This window comes from Lacerta agilis, chromosome 5 (assembly GCF_009819535.1).
Source record: "Lacerta agilis isolate rLacAgi1 chromosome 5, rLacAgi1.pri, whole genome shotgun sequence".
Lineage (NCBI taxonomy): Eukaryota > Metazoa > Chordata > Lepidosauria > Squamata > Lacertidae > Lacerta > Lacerta agilis.
Window position 1 is genome coordinate 72,886,289 of NC_046316.1, and position 22,480 is coordinate 72,908,768.

The window sequence follows — 22,480 nt, forward strand, 5'->3', positions numbered from 1 at the left end:
TATGGAGAAATAGAGTTGAGTATCATCAACCTACTGATGGCACCTCGCCCTGAAACGCCTAATAACCGCTCCCAGCAGTTTCATGTAGATATTAAATCGTGCTGGAGATAAGGTAGCTGCCACAGCATAGCTGCCAGGTGGCCAGAAGGCACTCTCCTAATGCCACTCTCTAGACACGGTACTGAAGGCCAGATTGGAACCACTGTAATAAAGTGCCCCCAATCTCCATTCGTAAGAGCTGGTCCAGGAGGACACCATGGTCAATGGTTTCAAATGCCAATGAGAGATCAAGAAGCAGGCACAAGGTCATACTCCCCCTTTCCTGCTCTCTACAAGGATCAACTGAGGCTGACTCCATCCCATGGCCAGGCCTAAATCCAGATCAGAATGGATCTAAATAAATTGTGTCCTCCAAGAGTGCCTGCAGGGGCCCCATCAAAGTCCTTTCCACCACCTTCCCTAAAAAGGGTTGGTGTTTTTTCTTGTAACTGACCAGTTGCTGTTCAAATCCAAGTGATACAGAGCCGATTTCTTTAAGAGAGGTTGCACCACTGTTTCTTTCAATGCAGCAAGGACCACCCCCTCACACAGTGAAGCATTAACCACAATCTGGACCCAACCAGTCAGCCCCCATCTAATAGATTTAATAAGCCAGGAGAGACAGGGGACATGGGGGACATCAGATGCATTGCTGCCAGCACCTTGTCCACATCAGCTGATTGCAGAAGGTGACATTCATCCCACAAAACATCCTCAATAGCTTCAGTCCTGAATTGGTTGTGCTATCATCAGCATGAAAAGGTGAATAATCATGCCCCTTCTGATGGGTCAATGTCCTTCCCAGCAGAAGAGTTTTTTCCATTCAGTTTCTATCCTGGTTAGATAGAAAAGCTTAGGGGGGGGTCTCCCCTCTTCTAATATGGCCTGCCCTGCTCTGACGTGGGACATCTTCTGTGTCTATGGCCTTCTTTTACAGTGTGTAGAATTTCACACAAAACAGCCACAGACGCCACACACTCCTAACTTCTCAGGCACCATTTTCATTGCTTTTCCTTTTGGGCCATCCACACTAGTGGGCGGTGGGGGTGGGGAGCTTCACAGGAAGTATTCAGGTAGTGTTTTTTTGTGGTACAGCAGTTTGAGACCCATCGGCAACTCTTACCTGGTTTAGCTTCTTCACCATGCTCTTTTGTAATAACGAAAGGTTAAATTTTCTAGTAATTTGCAGATGCAGCCACATTCTACATATGCATGTTTTCTCCATAAATGGCATTCATGCCTGGTGGTGGTGGTGGTGGTGGTTGTTTATAAGGTCCTGAGCACTATGAAGATCAAAGACAATGTCTGCAAATGTGTGGAAAGTTAATCTACTTAGAATCATAGGACTGTAGAGTTGGAAGGGATCCAAAGGGTCTCATCGTCCAACCTGTTGCATTGCAAGAGTCTCAGCTAAAGAATCCCTGACAGATGGCCATCCAACCTGTGTTTGAAAACCTCCCTCCCACAGAAGTCAATGACATTTAATCAGCCTAATCACAAACAGAATTGCTGCTAAAGTCCAAAAGGACAGCTCACAAACAATATTGATGCGCTGTGATAGAACAGCTTGTAGGAAAGGTTTGCCCTTGGCTATAGATCAGCAAAACTATGCAGTAATGATTACCGTATATACCCGAGTATAAGTCGACCCAAATATAAGCCGAGGCACCTAATTTCCCTACAAAAACCTGGGAAAGCTTATTGACTCAAGTATAAGCCGGTTCACCTTTGCCGCTGTGGTACAGGAGGAGGAACGAGCAGCCCGAAAGCAGCCCTTTAGGCTGCTCCTTCCTCTTCCTCCTTTGCTGCTGTGGAGCTCACCCCGTCGCAGGGTTTCGAACCGCCATTCTTCTGATCAGCAAGCCCTAGGACTCTGTGGTTTAACCCACAGCACAATGTTCCCTTGTGTTATACAGAGGAGGCTGGGACCACCTGCCTCACTTGAGTATAAGCCGAGGGCAGCTTTTTCAGCACAAAAAATGTGCTGAAAAACTAGGCTTATACTCAAGTATATATGGTATGTACCTCAGAGCAACAACGAGCTATTATTCACTTTAGTAACACAAAACTCAATTAAAGCCAATGGAAGTCACCCAACCGACAGCTGAAAATGTTATGTCCTCACGGTTGAGGAAAAACTGCTTTCAGAAAGGTTATCATTTTTTGAGGGGAGGTTGGTGGTGAAATATTTAGTGGATGGGTTGAGATATGAAAAAACACTACCTGAATACTTCCTGTGAAGCTCCCCACCCCCACCGCCCACTAGTGTGGATGGCCCAAAAGGAAAAGCAATGAAAATGGTGCCTGAGAAGTCCCCCGCTCCGTTCAGCTGGGCGCGAGTAGCCCGTAGGTACTACACCCGTGAGGCAAACTGGTCGACTGGGGGGGGGGGCGCCGTTCTTTACGCGGCCGGGGATAGGTGGAACCTGGCGCAGGCGCGCTGCGATGCCCTCGCTCACGTGACGCTCGCCCGCTAGCGGCAGAGCGCGAGGCTGTTCGCGTGTGGAGGTGGGAGGGGGGTAGAGGGAAACGGTGCGAGGAGCGTTTATAAAGCCGGCCGTGGTCGCCCTGAGGCGGCGGAGGAGAAGAAGAAGTAGACGACGAGATGAGGCCGGCGCTGGCGTTGCTGTTCCTGCTGGCGGCGGGGCTGGGCGGCTCTCGCTCTCAGCCGGACGGGTTGCCTCCCGGGAAGAAGCTGCGCATGGCCTACGCTACGGGGCCGCTGCTCAAGTTCCAGATCTGGTGAGCCCCGGCGAGTAGGCCTCCTGCTGCTTTCGCTGCCAGGCGCCCCCTTCCTTCTCCTCCTCAGGCCTTCCTCCGTCCGGGTTGGGAGGGCGAAGGCCACAGCCGACGGCGCGCTCCGTCGCTCTGGCCTCCCTTCCCCCGCCGAAGCCTCGCCCTGCGGAGGCCGGAAAGGGAAGGGAGGCGAAGGGCGAGCGAGGAGGGGGCGAAGGGAAAGACTTAACTACGGGAGGCGCCCGGGGTGGGGGAAGAGAGAGAATTAGGGGAGCCCCTGGGGAGGTGTTGGGGGGGCGAAGGGAGGCAGGTCCGCACGTGAAGGTGCGGAGAAGCCCCTTCTGCCCTCGGGAAAGTAGAGGACAGGCTACGTAGGAATTCAGATAAGTGTTGTTTTCCCAGGGCAGGAAACGTCTCTGCCTCTTACTACTATTTATTGAAATTATATACCGCCCTATACCTGGAGGTCTCAGGGCGGTTCTTATCTCTCTCCCTCCCCCCCCCCCACTTCCGATTTCAATAGCTTTAGCCTTTAGACCCACCTTTAACCTCAAACATGCGTCTGGGGATCCCATTTCTTATTATTACACACACAGAGACACATCCACCCCAAATATCTATATGGTGGTAGTGCAGCTGTTGTGGCCCTCCTCGGATCAAGCCATGGCCCACCAGTTCAAGACGACTGGCTTAGGATGCTGTGGCCCTTGATGGAAGACATTAGGGTTGCTACGGTAATGTTGGCTTTCTGATAGGCAGGAGGCGTGTAGCTGAAATGAGAGGGAGGGAGGTTTGGGCAATGCTGTCCTTTCGGTGCTGTTTAGAGCACCTTGAAAGTGTGTGTGTGTGTGTGTGTGTGTGTAATATAGGGTTTGATGTGGATAGGTGTTCAGTAGGATGGGGAAAGACAAGGAGGCCCTGAGCGATTAATAGATTGACACCAAGTTGGTGTTGGCAAAAGAGGTTGGGATTTGAGGATGAGAAGTGTTGTGAGTAGCAGGGCGGATTGGTGGGACTATGTTGACTGGTGGGGGGAGCTGGGGGTGCCTGGTGATTAAAAAAAGAGCCAGTGTGGTGTAGTGGTTAAGAGTGGTAGACTTGTAATCTGGTGAACCGGGTTCACGTCCCCACTCCTCTACATGCAGCTGCTGGGTGACCTTGGGCTAGTCACACTTCTTTGAAGTTTCTCAGCCCCACTCACCTCACAGAGTGTTTGTTGTGGGGGAGGAAGGGAAAGGAGAATGTTAACCGCTTTGAGACACTTTTGGGTAGTGATAAAGCGGGATATCAAATCCAAACTCTTCTTCTTCTTCTTCTTCTTTATGTAAGGGCTTTCAGAAACGGTGCGGTGGTGGAAGAACCACCGCAAGAAGTCGAGGGGGCGGTATAGGCACTTAGACACTGTGGGCGAGGCAGAATTTGAAATTAGCCAGGTGCCAGGCAGATTTTGTACCCGGTTTTTCTATAACTTGCAACCAAGGGAAGAGGCCTGGGCACCAGGATGGCACCTGACATCTCTACCATCTAGAAGTGCATGCCTTGGGATCATTGGATCTGCTCTGTTTTCATATATTAATACCTCATCCTGTAGAATTCTATCAGTTATATTTTATCTGTGCAATAGGAATGAATTTCTGGAAACAAAATGTGTTTTCTGTGCAGCCTGAGCAGGAGCAGTCACCATTAAGAAAAAGAGGTTGGAATAGGACAGTATATGTGTGGACTGTCCCTGGATCAAGTGGGTTTTCTTCTTGAAGTTCTCAAAGCTCTTAACCTAGCTAGCTCAAGGTTCTCATCTGAACTAGCCAGATGTTTGAGAATCAATCACAGTCAGTCCATCATTGAAAAATAAGACTTTAGAGCCACCTTGCCCCACAATGGCAACTAGACATTGTTTTGGCGACTATAACCCTGGTTTAAGGAGCCATTTAGTGCCTTGTTTACCGTATATATTTGAGTTCTTAACACTGGGAGGACATGGTTCGTCCACACTCCAGTATGTGTGAGGATTCTATACTGAGGGAAGCAGTTTGTAACATAAAGGTATACATAATGTGTTGAGCTGTCAAAAGTGGAGCTGCCAAATGGTGCTTCTCTAAATAGTGCTCTTTTCCTTTGGATACTCATGTCTGTCATAAGGTTTGTGATCCATTAAGGGGAATAATCTGTACTTTGTATTGATGAAAGCCAAATACATGTAACACAATGCTGTGCATGTTTACCCAAAAGTCAGTCCCACCATGTTCATTGAACTGAAGTCCTAGATATGTGTACATTGGATTGATGCTATGGGTTCCAATCCAGAGTAAGCTTATACTGTATAAAAGACTGTCCTAATGAAGTTGCTGAGGCTCGTATCTGAGCAAACATGCTTAGAATTGCACAACGCTTTATATAAAGGAACTTCTAAACCAGGGGTCAGCAACCTTTTTCAGCCGTGGGCCAGTCCACCGTCCCTCAGAGCATGTGGTGGCCCAGATTATATTTTGGGGGGAATTCCTATGCCCCATAAATAACCCAGAGATGCATTTTAAATAAAAGCACACATTCTACTCATGTAAAAACACACTGATTCCTGGACCATCCGTGGGCTGGATTGAGAAGGCAGTTGGGCCGTGGAAGTCCGTGGGGGAGAGGGAGTGGGAGGGTTGGAAAGGGAAAAAATGTAATTGGTTGTATTGTTGACAAATTGTATGGATTTAAATTTTCTTAATAAAATTTTTATTTTAAAAAAAGAGAAGGTGATTGGGCCGCATCCAGCCCATGGGCCTTAGGTTGCCTACCCCTGTTCTAAACAGCAAGTTGTAGTTAGTGATGGGTTTCAGTAAGGCATTTTGTAGCTAAAGTTGGAAAACTTAGACAGGTCACAAACAATGTTTTACAGTACAGTATTAACAAAGTTGCTAATAATATATTTATGTGCAAGCTGCTATTTGGATATGAGACTTCAGTCTGAGTATGAATAATGGATTTGGAATTAGTAAAAATAGGAAAGTCAATTAAAGTGTGGGCCTAAAATGTTAGTACTTTCCTCTAAAAATAACTATTTAATGGAGTCATGGTTAGAGTTCTGAATTTCAAGCAGTTTTTCAGCATTTGCCCATATCTAGCAATCTAGTTTTCTTTCTGTAACATGCTCTTTCCTCAGGCTTTCTTTATCAGCTTCAGCACTCTTCATTCTAGTGTTGGAAACATTCTTCATTTTTCAAGTTCCACCATCTATTTATTGCAATTTTTTTTCAGACATTGTTACTCCTTGTGTTACCAGTGTTACATCAGCATAGCAACGCATCGCAGTTGGGACCAAAGGGAAAGAAAAGCAGAATCATTTAAAAAGCATTTCACATTAGTCTTCTAGGTTCCCGGTTCTATTACTGAATGTTTTGAGTAATGTTTGTGAATTGTGTATATTCCTCAGTAGCTATTTAGCATTTTTTTTAAATCAAGAAGCGCTGTTATAAATGTGAAAATCCCAGTTTTCGTTTTCTTTAAAAAACAAACAAACAAACAAACCTAAAATAAATCTCCCTTGTCTTTGAAGAGGACAACCATGAGGCAGAACTGTGGCTCTCAAAATAAAACTCAGAAGAGAATCAAAACTAGGAGGCAAGTAAAGGAAACTCAAGGCTAGAATCATAAACATTATATGGAAATTTTGTTCTTCTGGTGTACAGTATCCCTATGACCTGATCACCATTATGTATAAATTTCCTGGAAGGAAATTGTGGATTATTTGTGCTAGTGTTCAAATTATTTTAGAGACTAGTTTGCTTCAAAACAGTTTTCTTAAAAACCTCCTCCTAACAACAAATGGACACGGCAAGGGGATGGAATCCACAATATACAAAACACTGCTCTAAAATCCCACAAACCCCCTCAATGTAGGCAAAAAACAATGAGAAGATGACATAGGCTATGAGGTTAACCCCACACAATGGACTAGAATGTGGTCTAAACTTCCCTTTAAATCAATCCATGTTGGTTAAAAGAAAAGAACTCAGCCTGAAACTCACAGATTGTACCTAACACCACGGAAACTAGTGCTGATACGCCCAGGAGCCTCACCAAAATGCTGGAGAAGCTGCACCTCCACGGGCACATACCTTCACATGTGGTGGGAATGCCCCAAAATTCAACTCTTCTGGACATCAGGCATACAAGAAATGTGCAAAATAACTAAGCAACTATTAGAAGTCACCCCAGAACTGGCCCTGCCGGACATCTTCCAAGATAATAATGCCCACTTATATAATAAAGAGCTCATAACCCACCTATTCTCAGCAGCCAGAAGTCTCAGCCAGATACTGCAGAGACCAGTCAGTGGACCAATGCTATCAAATAATATGGGAAACAGCCTTACTAGAAAAACTAACCAATCAACTGAAACTAACACAGGGACAAATAGAAGAAGATGCCTTCGCCTCAGTATGGTTCTCTTTTATCACATACATAGCCCAACAAGACAACAATAAGAGTCCACTGACAGCCTACAAATCAATATGGCTAACAATGGAATAACTAGGCACCTTTTATTGTATTTATTATTATTATTTTTCATTTCATTTCTGTACCACTTTATATTTTAAAGAACAAATCTCAAAGCAGTTTATAACACATTAAAATATCAAATAAAACAATCCAGAATAAAACAAATCCAAGCTTCAAGGAAGCTTGTGGATATTTCAGATCCCTCTTTTAAGTGACATCTTGCCTTCCCTAGTCTACAACCTGGCACCCAGAGATCTCCATGTGGTTGCAATTGGACCCAAGCTAGTCGCAAAATGCACCTGGCACATTTCTAGCACTGACTGAGATGGACTGAAAGCAGGCCTTTATGCTTGGGATAAAATGTCGCAAAAGCTATCTGTGAAAGTGTTTATACATCAGTGTACATAGCACCTTACCAAACTATAGGTAAAAATAAACAGGCCCTATTCCTTAGGGAGCTTACTGTTTAAAATAGACCATGTTTCGAGCTTAATGTGTAGAAATGCAGTTGCCTTCATTTCAAAGTTGGTTATTTGAGGGGTAATCCAAAATGCCACATAAAAGACTAGATTAAATATTAACTTACATGATGCTTTTACATTTACAAAATTGTGTTCAAAGTAATTGCAGTGCATTAAAATGTAGATTTTGAGGAAATACTTTAGGGGGGAGAGAGAAAGCTGTCACCACTGTTCAGAGGGGGAAGCATAGGCAAGCAGGAGGGGGGACAGTCGATGGGAGTTGTGATGGAGACCAAGAAACATTTGGGCAGGTAAAATTGGGGGAGCAGAGTTAAATGGTTTTTAGGGAAATCCGGAAGCATGCTAATTCCAATTGATTACCTACAAATAAATAATCTTAGCAAAAAGTTTATGCTTAACTACACACAAACTAATCATAATAAAATATTTCTGTTCAGTGTTTCCTGAGGATACAGACGGGTGTTTGAGGAGTACATGCAGGTTATTAGCCAGCGGTACCCAGACATCCGCATTGAAGGGGAAAATTACCTTCCTCAGCCTATTTATAGGTAAGTTTATTATGAATTAAAATATGACAGAAACATCTTTTAAAAGTTTAGACCTATTATTCTTCTTGTTTATCTAATTTGGTACCTATGGCACGAGTTCAGTTTCATGAGGCTAGCTAAACTAATCAACCCACACTTGCAAACTAGTAATGATAGATTGCTTTTGCTGTGGTTAGAATGTTTACACTAATGATGATGCAGAAGAGAGAGCATAAAGAAGCGGTGAGTTTTTTTTTGCATTATGACAACCTGAATAACTAATATCTCAGCCCAGAATTGTATTCATTAATTGGAATACAGGCAACTCCCCAGTTACATGGAGCTTATGTTCCTGGGTACTGCATGTGTATTTGAAATCACATATAGTGGGGAGCACCATCTAAAAAGCCTGTAAACACCCTTTTAAACCTCTGGAACCCCTTGAAAAACCAACACCACTTACCAGACCGGCATGATTGGTGGCAACAGTGGCTCTCAGTTTTCCTCATTGCTGGAGGATGATGTGGAAACAATGACAAATTGGGTAGAATGGTACCCCAAGGTGCTTGGCTGTAGGTCAGATTCTCTTGCTGCTGGTGATGCTGCTCTCCAAATTCCAAGTGTCCACAGGCCTCAAAGGGCAGTGCAAAGGCTCATGGGACTGCTGTTTCACTGCTCTTACCACACCTTTTTGCAGTTTAAATTGAATTATTTCTTTCCCAGCGCCATGCACAAGTTGAATGCACATAAGTGGGGAGTTACATGTAGTCTTGCATTTTAAATGTAACATTTTCAGACATATAATATTGATAAGATTAAATATCACTAGTTACTAGAATAGTGATATACAGCTAGGTATGGCATAATCTTTGTCATTTTTGATAAGATAAGTTTGGGAAAGGCCTTTAGTGACTAACATACCTCTTTCTTCTCCCAGACATATAGCATCTTTCCTGTCAGTCTTCAAACTAGTGTTAATAGGCTTCATTATTGTTGGCAAGGACCCTTTTGCTTTCTTTGGCATGCAAGCTCCAAGCGTCTGGCAGTGGGGCCAAGAAAATAAGGTAAAGAGACTACTTTTTCCTCTCACTTTTTTCATGGAGTGGAGATTGGTTTCATTGTGTTCACACAACTAAATGCTCCCACAAACATGCACTTTGATAATAGCTTGAAGGGGAAATTGCTACAGAACCCCCCCCCCCCGGTTCACGTGTGCATAATAATAAAACCAATACAGTGGTACCCTGGGTTAAGTACTTAATCCGTTCCGGATTACAGTACGTAACCTGAAAAGGACGTACCCTGAACAACTTGTTCTGCGCATGCGCAGACCGAAGAAGCTGCGAAAAACGCTCTGCGCATGCACAAATTGCACACACGTTGGGTTACACTTCCGGGTTAGTGGAGTTCGTAACCTGAAAAGTATGCAACCCGGAGCGTACGTAACCGCAGGTACGACTGTACAGTCGTACCTTGGTTGTTGAACGCCCTGGAACTCAAATGTTTTGGCTCCCGAATGCCACAAACCTGGAAGTGATTGTTCTGGTTTGCAAGCATTCTTTTGGAACCCGAACGTCTGACGGGGTTTCCACAGCTTCTGATTGGCTGCAGGAGCTTCCTGCAGCCAATCAGAAGCCTTGATTCGGTTTTCAAACATTTTGGAAATTGAACCGACTTCTGGAACGGATTCCATTTGACTTACAAGGTACGATTGTATGTCTTTAAAATGGCTGGAAAAAATAACTTTCTACTGGTTATAATCAGCTTTTTGAGCTGCAGATAAGACTATGTCACCATTAGATATGGTTTCTTCTTTGGTGGCTGGTGCAGAAGACATAGAAGAGCAGAAAACAGCACTACTTTTCAGATGAGGCAAGGATTCTGGTCTAAGTAGTATCTTTAGTATTAGAAATTCTGAAAAATAACTAAACTTAGGAAGTGATGGGTTAAATATATAACCACATGATCTTGGATAATCCATGTACAAGAAGCTGCAATCTTATTATGAGCTGAAACATAATCTTTCACTGTGAGGTCTTTTTATGCCCTGTTGCGGAAGATTGCATCATTTTATCCTTTGGGTATAGCGCCAAAAGCACATTTAACATTCTGGAGTAAAGGGAACGATGCCTCTAGGGTTTGAAACAGAATAGTAGTAAGACAACTCATGTAGAGCATATATGTATTTGCTTACTTGCTTTATAAAAAAGAGGTTTTATTTTAGAAATAATAACCTTCCTGATTTTATTCTAGCAATCAGTGTGTCATACTGGTTATCACTTGGTTATTTATCTTACTTAAGTGTTGTAAATGAACCCTCTGAATTTAAGGCAGGGAAGGAAAATGAACAAATTTTAATTTAGAGTCACAAAGTAAGGAGATTACTTTCACCAAATATTAGTATCAGCTGAATATAGAGCTGAACTGATAAATATGTTGCATCATTTAAAGCCTAGCATTTAGATTAATGTGTTTAATTTTTAGGTCTATGCTTGTATGATGGTTTTCTTCCTGAGCAGCATGACTGAGAACATTTGTATGTCAACTGGTGCATTTGAAATAACTTTAAATGGTGAGTTCTGAACAGCTTTTGTGTATTCTCGTTATCTTAAGGGGGATTTTGTGTGAATTGTACCCATTGTTAAGTATTTGTGAAGCTACCAGCTGCATTTGGTTCAGAAGACCAAAATAAAGGGTCTATTTCACATGACCCTGTGTCAAAATTGTGACTAGTGTGAGTGATCCCTAAACTTTCACAAATAACTAAAGCTATAGTATTAACAATTCTTAAGTAATGTGCCATTTAAAAGACCTCTCCAGGGTAAGTTGATTGAACATTGACAGAGTAATCTGTCAAGAAAGAACTTTGCACACAAATTCTTCATGCAAACCTTGTAAGCAGAAGTATTTTTTTTAAAATCTAGTTTCTTCAGGAGCTTGGTAATATTTCATTGCATGTACATTGGCGAGAAACTGGTATTTGTGGGGTGGAGATGGGAGTGGGTGAACCTATATTCAAAAGCTTGTATCAGTTGTTTTTCTCTGGATATCCTGGCAAGCATAAAATAAGAGCAGTAACTGTACACTGTACAAAAAGTAGTTTAATATGCTAATCATGTTCTTTACCTCCTACACTTCTTATTTAGATGTTCCAGTGTGGTCTAAGCTACAGTCTGGGCACCTTCCTTCCATGCAGCAGCTTGTTCAAATCCTTGATAATGAAATGAAACTCAACGTGCACATGGAGCAAATGCCACACCATAGATCATAGCCCCATCCATCAGTACTGAAAACTTCTTGTAAGTTTGTTTTGAAGATTACTCAGCTAGATATTTGATTTGCAAGATAAAATGGTAATAAATAATCCTTGTATTGAATAACTCGCCTGATAGCTTTTGGCTGACAAGGGATTTTATGCAGGCAAGTAAGTGGGATGGTGAATCAGGGACAGATAATTCCATCCCTACTTTCCAGACTTGTTTTTCTGTGCTGGCTGTGAAGGAAGGAGCTTCTCTTCCTTTGGAAAAAGAAACTATTGGCCTCTTTGCAGGCTAGTAAAAAAATACTGCAACTAACTGATGCAATTAATGTTTCATACACATGTTCAACATATGCTTAACATGTTCAGTTCCAGAGGGAACTTCTGGAACTTGGTGACTCTCAGTGTTAGCTTTTTCCTTTGCTAGATATCTTCTACACATGTTGTCTCATATAGTGGTAGCCTGGTGGCATGTATATTAAATATCAATTCATTACCGGTATTTCTGTTTGCCGAGCTTCTAGTGTGTTGTTTTAACTGAATATAGTAGGTTTTCCATGGCAACATTGGATATAGAATGGCTTTGGGTATTTTATTTCATCTATTTTTGTAGCACAACCTGCTATGTTTTTGCTATGTTTTTCAGACATTAAGTGACACTTTCAAAAGACAACATGAACGAAATAAATGACGGCCTGTACTGAAGACAGAATACTTGTTGGTACAGACTGGATGCTCTCCTCGTTTTCATGTTGCTCCTGAATATCTTAATGCAAGACCCATTTCAGTGCTGGTATGTTTCAAAGTACTGCACATTCAAGGAGTGCAATAATACTACATAGTGGTTTTTTAAAAAAGTTAATTCAACCACTCTAGAGCTAGACAATGCAGACATTAACCGATAACAATGTTTTGGGTTGGATCCATAGTTAATTGCACTTAATTCCAATTGAAATCAATGTAGTTTAAGTGCATCTAACTTAGGGCTAGTCCAGCTAAGTTATGCTTGAACTAGACCCACTGAAATTAACAGAACAGTTCATTATTTACTGGGTCTGCTCTGAGTATGACCAATGTTGGATACAACCCATAGCCTAGATCCAAACACTTTTATTTTCATTTCTAAGAAGATGACAAAATGATTTAATAACCTTATTTTTTTCATTGGAAAAGTTGTCTGATCTACTGTGTGTGAAATTTATGTTCCATTTCTAGTTAAAATTGATCTCTTAGCAGAACTGGTTATCTTTTAAACTGGTCTGGATAAAAATTGATGGCTGTCAAACATTGCGGATTTGGTTATGTAAGTTTTGTATATTTTCAGAGTATATTGCTGAGTGAATGGTGCATTGTATAATAAATTATAGAAACAAAACTATATGCAGAGTAATTACCTAAGTGTCATGACTTCAAAGAAGACCAAGTGCTGTTCGATTTCCCTCAGCAATTTTGAAGTCTGTTTCTGGGCCACTCTAAATGATCAAATAACTTGGCCTTTATTCTGTCCTAAATATGAGCTAAGCAAACTAATTTAAATAAAGAAATTTCATCTACTGTGTGAAAGACTGAATCATTTTATGAATTTGTCTGTCTGGTGACTGAGCTTGAAAAAACAACAACACAAGACAGTGTTTAATGTTTATGGTGGTTTTCTTGTTTGAAACTTCAACTTCTGCAATTCACAACACATCAAGTTACAGTTACAGACTTATGTTTGGAAAGTACCAAATACATTGCCTGTGATAGAATACTTTTAGCCTAGTAACAGCCGTTCCCTCTCCTCTGGCTTCTTGGATAGAAGGGAAATTAAACATTCTAATTACTGAGCTGGAAGAATGAATTGGAAGTTTATGAGAAACCACAACTATTTATATTTATATTTATGCATAAAAGACTGTTTGGTTGGATCCAGTGCAGCTGTTCTATTGCAGAAGGGATTGTAAACCACCAGAGGATCCCACAAGCTCAAGCGTATTTTGCAAATTCCTTATACAGCAACCCATGGCGCTTTTCTGTGACTGCAAGGAGAATTAGGGGGGACGGACCCACCTACCTTTTGTCTCCATTTGTGAGAGTGTTCTGTGACCAGAACTGCACTCTCAGTTCTCACACAGTAACTTACTTGGAAGCAGCTGGAGGTGGCGGAAACATAACTCATCCTTTTGTTTAGACTTGAATTCTGGGTAAAAAAATTAGAATGAGCAAAACAAAAATAGAATGCAATTTGGGACACACACTGTGTTTCTATATCACGTGTTTAATGATGACATATCTGTGAAGAATTAAACTGAAACAAGGTAACATTGTGAATCCTTGAATTACATACAGGCATACATATGTATACACAAATGAACAGTAGCATGTCCTCTTCCATAGCCAGACTAGGAACCCCAGGTAAGTGCAGAGGAGAGCTCAGTTTTTCTAATGTATTTTTTAAAAATTGGTTTCTTGTGTCTGTTGTAGCCCAGTTGTAGAAAAGTCATAGGTTTCATTTTTAAAAAGTAACAAATACCTAAAATGCTTTCTGCGAGTATGGTGTAGTAGTTAAGAGCAGTAAACTCGTAATCTGGTGAACTTGGTTCGCGTCCCCACTCCACATGCAGCTGCTGGGTGACCTTGGGCTAGTCACACTTCTCTGAAGTCTCTCAGCCTCACTCACCTCACAGTGTTTGTTGTGGGGAAGGAAGGGAAAGGAGATTGTTAGCTGCTTTGAGACTCCTTAGGGTAGTGATAAAGCAGGATATTAAATCCAAACTCAAAAAGTAGATTGGCAAGTCTGAAGTTCATAAAATGTTGGTGCTCACGAGAAACATTTGATGTACAGCATCTTTTCCTCAGCGTTTGGTAAGCATATGCAAATAAACAATCATTGTGACGCACTAGCTGAAAGATGGAACTTGGGCAACAATAGTCAGAATGAGTAAGAAGTCTCCAGAGTATGCAGAAAACCTGTGCAGGAGTAGTCAAATAAGTGATTTGTCACCTGTAGCAGACATAGTACTTTTCAACAGGAACCGCAATAAATTTATTCTGTAGTGTATTGCATTTTCATTTACCGTAAGTACCGGTAAGTGGTTTTATGCCACTATGTTGTTGGGAAAGCTGTATATTTTTAGGGAAGTTTAGGGTTAAGTTTAGGGAAGTTTTTAATGTCTGAGATTTTAATGTATTTTTAATCTTTGTTGGAAGCTGCCCAGAGTGGTTGGGGAAACCCAGCAACATGGGCAGGGTACAAATATCTATCTGTCTATCTATCTATCACTGTTGGTCTAGTGAGTTAGGGAAGGAAAAGCTATTTAGTCAGGCAGTAACTAAAAGGCCTGCAGTTTTCATCCATATGTAGCTAACATTAATATGAGCTTTTAATGCCCATTCACCTGTTTTGTTTATAATTTGAGTATATTGTGACGTGATTTGTCTTTGAAATTTTCAGTTTGTATCTGAGTGCAACAGATACTTGATGGGTATGAGTTACATGTGCATGTTGGCTTTAACACAGCTGGAGTTGTAAATTACAGACCATCACATATTACTGACAAATCTGTTGATCAGCTCCTGAGCCTTTTGAATGACCAGTGAAATGCACCCCAACTCTCAGCATTCAGTATATTCCTCCCCTCACCCTGAACGTATCTTGTGAAGGAAGGATTTTCTTTTCCCATGAATAATGTACCTCCATGTGAACGAACAGTTTTAATATCAAGCAAGCAGAGTGCACCTGTGTTTGTGGTTGCTCAGGTGTGTTGCTAGGTTGTTAATTTTCATAAACTAGCCGTACAGAACATCAACACTATTTTTGAACCTTCCTGCTTTGAGAGTGCATGGTTTTAAAACTAGCTTCATGGCATTGCAACAGGGCTGTGACTGTGTAGTAGCCATGTAAAAAGCACAATGTTGCAGCATCTCTTGTCACTTAGGAAGTTGGTGTCTTGTAGCTTCTGGCCATGCAGTGAGCCCACTGTTGCCCCACTTGGAAATCTGGGGTAGAACAGAGATGAGGACTTACTGCTGTACAAGTCACCGAAGTACCGGTAGTTAATCCGAGAATGAACCAGAATTTTAAGCAACTTTGAATTTAACACTCTAGTAGGGGCAGGGCCGGATTTAGGTTTGATGAGGCCCTAAGCTACTGATGGTAATGGGGTCCTTTATATGTCCAGCTGTCCTTTGTCAACAGCAAATTGTTGCTGTTTTTTGTGTTGAATATATGCTATATGGTAATTTATGGACCTAATGGGTATCTAAAGCAATTTGCACATAACAAAATATGTATTTTATCAAAGTAATTGTTGACCTTATATTTTGGAAATGTACATCCAGGTTTTTTTCCCTTTTAAATTTTTTTTGGGGCCCAAAGAGAGTCCTAAGCCCAGGGGTCAGCAAACTTTCAGCAGGGGGCCAGTCCACTGTCCCTCATACCTTGTGGGGGGCCAGACTATTTTTTTGTGGGGGGTGGATGAATGAATTCCTTTGCCCCACAAATAACCCAGAGGTGCATTTTAAATAAAAGGACACATTCTACTCATGTAAAAACACGCTGATTCCCGAACCGTCTGCAGGACGGAATGAGAAGGTGATTGGGCTGGATCCGGCCCCTGGGCCTTAGTTTGCCTACCCATGTACTAAGCTATAGCTTGTTTAGCTTATACGTAAATCCAGTCCTGAGTAGGGGTTGTTCAAGAGAAGAATCCTAATACCAGGGAGGAGTTGCATTTGAGGCAGAGACTGACTGGTGGTTATGGTCCTTTAGCCTTTCCTTCATAATTTTATTTTGCTACATGCAGCTCAGGTCCTCCCAGACTGTTTCCTGTCCACATTCACGTCAAGCCTTCCCCTCCCAGGCATTAACCTGCTACAAGGTTAATAGTTGCTTGTTCCTACCCTTCCCTGATGTTGGGAAAGATGGAGGGCACAAGGAGAAGGGGACGACAGAGGACGAGATGGTTGGACAGGGTTCTCGAAGCGACTAGCATGAGTTTGGCCAAACTGCGGGAGGCAGTGAAAGATAGGCGTGCCTGGCGTGCTCTGGTCCATTGGGTCATGAAGAGTCAGACACGACTGAACAACAACAACAACAAAAGCCGTTCTTAACAGGTTTGGTATGATGTCTTGGAAGGAGTGTTTGTATTCATCAAGTAAACAAAAGGGAAACCTTCGTTTGTTATGGATACAAATCTTGTGATTGCCTCCATTCTTCACATTCTAGCATAATTTATGCTTGTTCCCGTAATTTATACTAGATCATTCCAAAGCCCTTTTACTCGTGGCATTTGTTTATTTTAATAACAAGAGTTACGGTACTTTTAATTTCAGTTATTTACAGCGGTGAGTGGGGGACCTGTGCTGGAGGACCAAGTTGGGCCTGTGAGACTGTTTACCTGAAACAATGCCCCCCCGTCCCACACCTGATGTCATGTGTTGTCAGGCATGGGGCAAAGAGAGTCATGACTCCATAAAGATCTGGTTGCCCTTGGAGAATGCAATTGTGCGGCCAATCCCTGCAAAAGGTATGGTTGAAGTCACTGCCCATCAACTCAGAGGGCATGACTTCAAGCCTGCTGATCAACATTGGTTCAAAACACCACACAGAGTTCTTTGCAAGCATGGTGACATCACTGTGGCACCAGGCAGTTTTCTGGTGGGTAACCTTGCCCACCAAATTCAGCCCACAAGGGGTGGGAGTTAAAAGAATAACCTGCTGGCCAGATCAGGTTCTCTGCTTCTGATCTGCAACATGGGTGGCTAACCAGTGACCTTCCAAATACGGTGCTACCTCAGGTTACAGACTCTGCTAACCCAGAAATAGTACCTTGGGTTAAGAACTTTGCTTCAGGATGAGAACAGAAATTGTGCTGCGGTGGCACAGTGGCAGCAGGAGGCCCCTTTAGCTAAAGTGGTACCTCAGGTTAAGAACGGTTTCAGGTTAAGAACGGACCTCTGGAACGAATTAAGTTCTTAACCCGAGGTACCACTGTTATTGTCCATCGTCTGACCACTGGCCAAGCTGGCTGGGACTAATTGGAATTGTAGTTCAATACTTGAAAGGCCACAGGTTAGCCACCCCGATTCACAGTATTTTTTAAAAACAATATGAGAGTTTAAAGAAGAAAGAATACTCTAAAACAAGAAATAATGTTCTGTATACTGTTGGTCTATGTGTATGTGTGGGTGTGTGACACCCTGTGGCTCTCCAGTTATTGCTGGACTACACATCCCTGACCATTAGCTGTGCTAGCTGGTGCTGATAAAGCTGAACTAAAATAAATCTGGAAGGCTGAAGACTTCCTACCCTTGCAATATGGGAAACATCACTTGTTTAATCCTTCATAACTGGTCTTTGGTAAGCCAAAAGTACGCGACTCTCACAAATCTTTTAACTGAGAACATCATAGGGTTTGGCCCAACGAACACTGGAAAAAGTAAAGTCCCACTGAATTCACACACAATTGTGAATTCACTCACACTTTTATTGAGCACCCAAAGCCATATACTTGTTTTTCCTCAATATTCTTGTGGGCTTCCAATCAAAATGATTAAATAATACTTTGGTGCTCAAATTATAAAATGGGATTGTTTCCCACTTCATATGACCTTAAAGTCTGTTGCCTTGCCTTTCCTGTTTTCAAGGTGCTGCAGTTTTGAAACCATAGAAAAATACTTCGGGTAATGCCTTTGAAAAGAGATTGTTTCTGTCTCTCTCCCTACCCCCTTTTAATTTTTAATTTTTCCAGTTGAAACTTCTTGGAGGACACTATCAATAGGCAGTACAACATCAGTTCTGCAGGATGGTCCTATGAGCTTTACCCTGTTGGGTCCCTATTTCTCATAGCTGTAACTAGCCTCTGTTTTAAAGACCTAGGATTAGAAGCTTGCAGGCCCTAAAAGCTTGGCAGATGTTCTGTGTGAATTGCTTAGGAACAGCCACAAGGTACAATCTCTCCAAAGCAGTGTTTGCGGAGCTATTACTGAAACTCTTCTGGTGGCCATTAACAAGTAGTCGCTAGTGATACCTATCTTGGAATGGTTGACAATAAAACTGGAAACTGCAGTAAATGTGAACTTAATGAAAATACTGTTTGGACAGAGGATAAATTGACAACATATTAGAGTGAGTCCTGAGTTGAACCAGTTCCTTGCAGTTGTCTAAATATAGCACAGTTGGGTATACCTTTGTCTGTACACTATAAAATTCTCTTTCCTCAAACCTTAACAGAGCACAGTTCTATTTGTTGCAACTATTTATGGACTGCTTATTCTTTCCAGCACCCAATTTTCCATAATTTATCTGTTCTTGTCCCTCTGTATTTGGGGCCCTGCTCTGGTTACTCTCAGAAATATAAGCAGAAGACTTCTGTAACTGCCAGGAAGCTGGGTTTGGCTTTAGGGGATGGTGGAGGAGATTTACTAATTTGTTCTTCCCCTTCTTGTACCACCTCTCCTCTTACTCTTCGTGCTCTATTATCACTTTTATATTGCAAAGTCATTGCAAAACATCGATTTCTGGAGGATGGAGACCTGCGAGTGTTCTGTGTAGAACAGATGCTGTTGAACTGTCAGTCAACCTTGACCATGCTGTCTGGGGCTGACAGGAGTTACAGGCCAAAATGCCTTGAAGACACCACATTGTTTTACCCCTGTCCTAAATCACAACTCTCGAACACATACCCTTGAACTTAGAAGAAAAATGCAAGATTTCCTGGCAACCTAAAACATCAAGTGTTAGGAAGCTCCCTTACACCGAGTCATAATATTAATCCAGCTAGTTCAGCATTTTTTCCTACACCGACTGGCAACAGTTTTCAAGGAGAGGGCTCTCCTAGCCATACCTGGAGTTGCCAGGGATTGAACCTGGAACTTTTTGCAGGCAGTGCAGGTGATTTACCCCCAAACCCTGAAAGAAAGCTAGAGGATGTGGAACAATTGATTTTTTAAAAGTGTTTTGTCCAGTTAACAGTGTGATCCTATTCTTGTCTTATTAGAGACTGAGTTCAATGGGACTTACCGTAATCCAAGTAAGGAAATACACCAGGATTGCATTCCTAAATAAAATGTAGGAAGTACAAAGCCCCCCCCCCCCCCATTTTACTTTTGGCTTAACAAAGCCAACCAGTATTGGAAAGCTTGGATTCTGGTGAGCTTTTACCAATTCACACCCTAGCCTTGTATTTACATCCAGTATCCACTAAACTGGAAACAATGACCGTTTTCTGGCCGTAGTAATCAAATAATTTGACTCCATTGGCATTAATAGCATAAACACACAGGAATATTTTCCTACATGCATACAGAGCATGCTTTTTAAACTGCACGAGCTCCTTTTAGCTGCCTAATGGTGGGGAGGAGCTCACAGTGTTTCTCCACTCTGTTTGTCAAATGCCTTCCTTATCTTTCTGCGTCAAAGACAGTTTGATTGAACAAGGCTGCACTGCCTGCCCCAGGTGTTTTCCCCCTCCTCCTCAAGCCAACGAGTTCACTGTGCCTGAAGCCTTCATGCATCTTCAGACACATCTCTGCCAGGTGATAAAGAAAAGCCTATATTCACAAAGGGGAAAAGAACTCGGAAGCTACAGTGATGCTGGCAATCTCTCTCAATGGCAAGCATTTCCCAGCGGTTTGAAAAGAACCACCTGATCAGCAGAGCCGAGCCAATGGATTCTAGACACTGGATCATCACTTCTTGCTGCTGTCACTTGTACCAGTTTCTCAACGGTAGTATTTTTCCTCCCAGCCTGATGTCGCCTCTTGTGGATTGATTGTAAGTTGCGTAGGCAAGGCATATGTTTTAAACCCGGTAGTTTCCACTGCTGCTTCTCAAAGAAGATGCCGGATACGTTGTGTACAGTGCTACATACCTTCTTAAGCGTCTTCATCCCATCATCCAACCTCTTGGTGATCATAGTCATCTGTCAGCTGAGAAAGAAGAAACCAAGCAGAAACTATGTCTTCATCCTTAACTTGGCAGCTGCTGATCTGCTGGTTGGTGTGATGTGCATTGGGGAAGCTTTGGATGATGCAACAGATGCGCTATTTGACCGAAATCTGTTTCTTTGTCTCTTGCGGATCTGCATGAGCATCACTCCTTGCATTGGGTCCATTCTCACCTTGCTTTTGGTTTCTCTGGACAGGTACTTGGCAGTGAAGTTGCCACTTCATTACCCTACACTTATGAGCAAGAAACCTATAGTCTTCTCTCTTGTTGTCCTGTGGATGGTTTCCTCCTTGGTGGGACACATGCCACTTATTTTCTCACAACTTCAACAGAGTGAACTCTCAGGTAGCTGTGGGGTCCTGGCAGCAGCCAAGAGTGACTACCTGTACATAATCTGCTTTGGCATCTACATCCCTGCCTTGCTGACCTTGGTCTGTTTACATATCTCGGTGGGGAGGATTGCTTATCTTCATCAGAAGCAGATCCAGCGTGTCTGCTTGCACCCAGATACCCCTACTGCTCCTCTCCGCCATTTCAAAGCTCTGAGGACAGTCCTCATTGTGATTATCTGTTTTGTCCTCTTCTGGACCCCTTATTATGTAACTGCCATTGTGAAAGCTACTTGTACCTCCTGCATCCTGAGCTCACAGCTGAAGGATTTGTTATTCATTTTAGGAGAAGCCAATTCTCTGATAAATCCTTTTATCTATTCGCTATACAGCAAGGATATAAGAAACCAGTTGGTCAAAATGATGAAGTGTAAGGGAAAGGGACAAATAAAACCCCACAGGTCTAACAGGTTGGCAGTGACCCATTTCAACATCGTAAACCAAAGTGACTTACCCTGCGGAGGAGCCACAAGACAAAATTCATCTGGGGATCAACCGCCCAAATCTCCTCCCTTCAACAATTTCAGAGGAGTATTCACCATTTCTTGATCCAAGGCGGAAGAGAGAAAACCCACCATAAAGCAGGTGGAAAGCTTATTGTGTGCTGATCATCAGTAAAAAAAGGTAATGCAAAAAAAGTCCAAATGTGCAGTCAAGTTTTCTGAACTAAGGTTTGGGCTTCCTATTCTATCTATTCCACTACAGTTAACCATAATTTGGTCACGTAGAGATCAACAGTGAGCTAAGAAAACAGTGCTGCATATATTTTGCCTCTTACTGTTCTTTTTAATAACTGCCTTTTGGAAGTAAGTGTGCAAATAATTTTACTCTTAACACAGAATTTTGTATGTGGTGTTACCTTCTCTTTGTAAAATACTGGTATATGTACCTTTTTTCCTGGTTATCTGTTTCCACATGTGGCCTACCGGTAGATCACTGTACGTCTGTGGTAGATCACTGGCAGATCACTGGCTCCTCCCAAAGAAGCTCAACTTTGGCTCCCCTGCACCCCCCAAAAACGGGGTTTCCCTCCTCCCTAAAAAAGCTCAACAACTTTGACCTGAACCCCAACCCCAAAACAGGGCTTTCCTTCCTAAACAAAAGGGGGTAGATCGCTGCCAATTTTTAACTCTGAGTAGATCGCAGTCTCTTGGGAGTTGGCCACCCCTGGTCTAGATAAACGAGCTAGAAGGGAAAATGTGTTGGGTCTAGTTTAAGTACCAATTTCTATGCAGTTAATTTAATGCAAGCATCAATAAACTTAAATAAAATCCCCAAATCCATCTCCAGCCTATACATTCTTCTCCCATCCTTATTGCTGTACTACATTGTTATTTAAAAGGTAAAGGGACCCCTGACCATTAGGTCCAGTCGCAGACTCTGGGGTTGCGGCGCTCAACTCGCTTTATTGGCTGAGGGAGCCAGCGTACAGCTTCCAGATCATGTGGCCAGCATGTCAAAGCCGCTTCTGGCGAACCAGAGCAGTGCACGGAAACGCTGTTTACCTTAAACTTAACCCCCCTGCCCTGCTCTTGGGAGGAGGTCCCATACAGTTGTTGCTTCCATTGACTTGCTGCCTGTTTTCTAATAAGACGGAGAACAGAAATTAGCGGCCATGCAGGCTGTTCAGG

The 22,480-nt window shown here is 42.5% G+C and overlaps 2 protein-coding genes across 2 annotated transcripts; both read left to right on the top strand.

Moving 5' to 3' along the window:
* Positions 1 to 2,608: 2,608 nt before the first annotated feature.
* SELENOT (selenoprotein T) lies at positions 2,609 to 13,089 on the top strand. Its single transcript, XM_033150438.1, has 6 exons — positions 2,609 to 2,781; positions 8,183 to 8,293; positions 9,210 to 9,336; positions 10,757 to 10,844; positions 11,419 to 11,571; positions 12,178 to 13,089. Exons 1-5 carry the CDS (start codon positions 2,645 to 2,647, stop codon positions 11,541 to 11,543), a joined length of 588 nt encoding a protein of 195 aa, XP_033006329.1. The 5' UTR covers positions 2,609 to 2,644; the 3' UTR covers positions 11,544 to 11,571; positions 12,178 to 13,089.
* A 6,855-nt stretch (positions 13,090 to 19,944) lies between these two features.
* LOC117047373 (glucose-dependent insulinotropic receptor-like) lies at positions 19,945 to 21,546 on the top strand. The gene has a single exon (XM_033150437.1). It carries the CDS (start codon positions 20,352 to 20,354, stop codon positions 21,396 to 21,398), a length of 1,047 nt encoding a protein of 348 aa, XP_033006328.1. The 5' UTR covers positions 19,945 to 20,351; the 3' UTR covers positions 21,399 to 21,546.
* Positions 21,547 to 22,480: the final 934 nt, after the last annotated feature.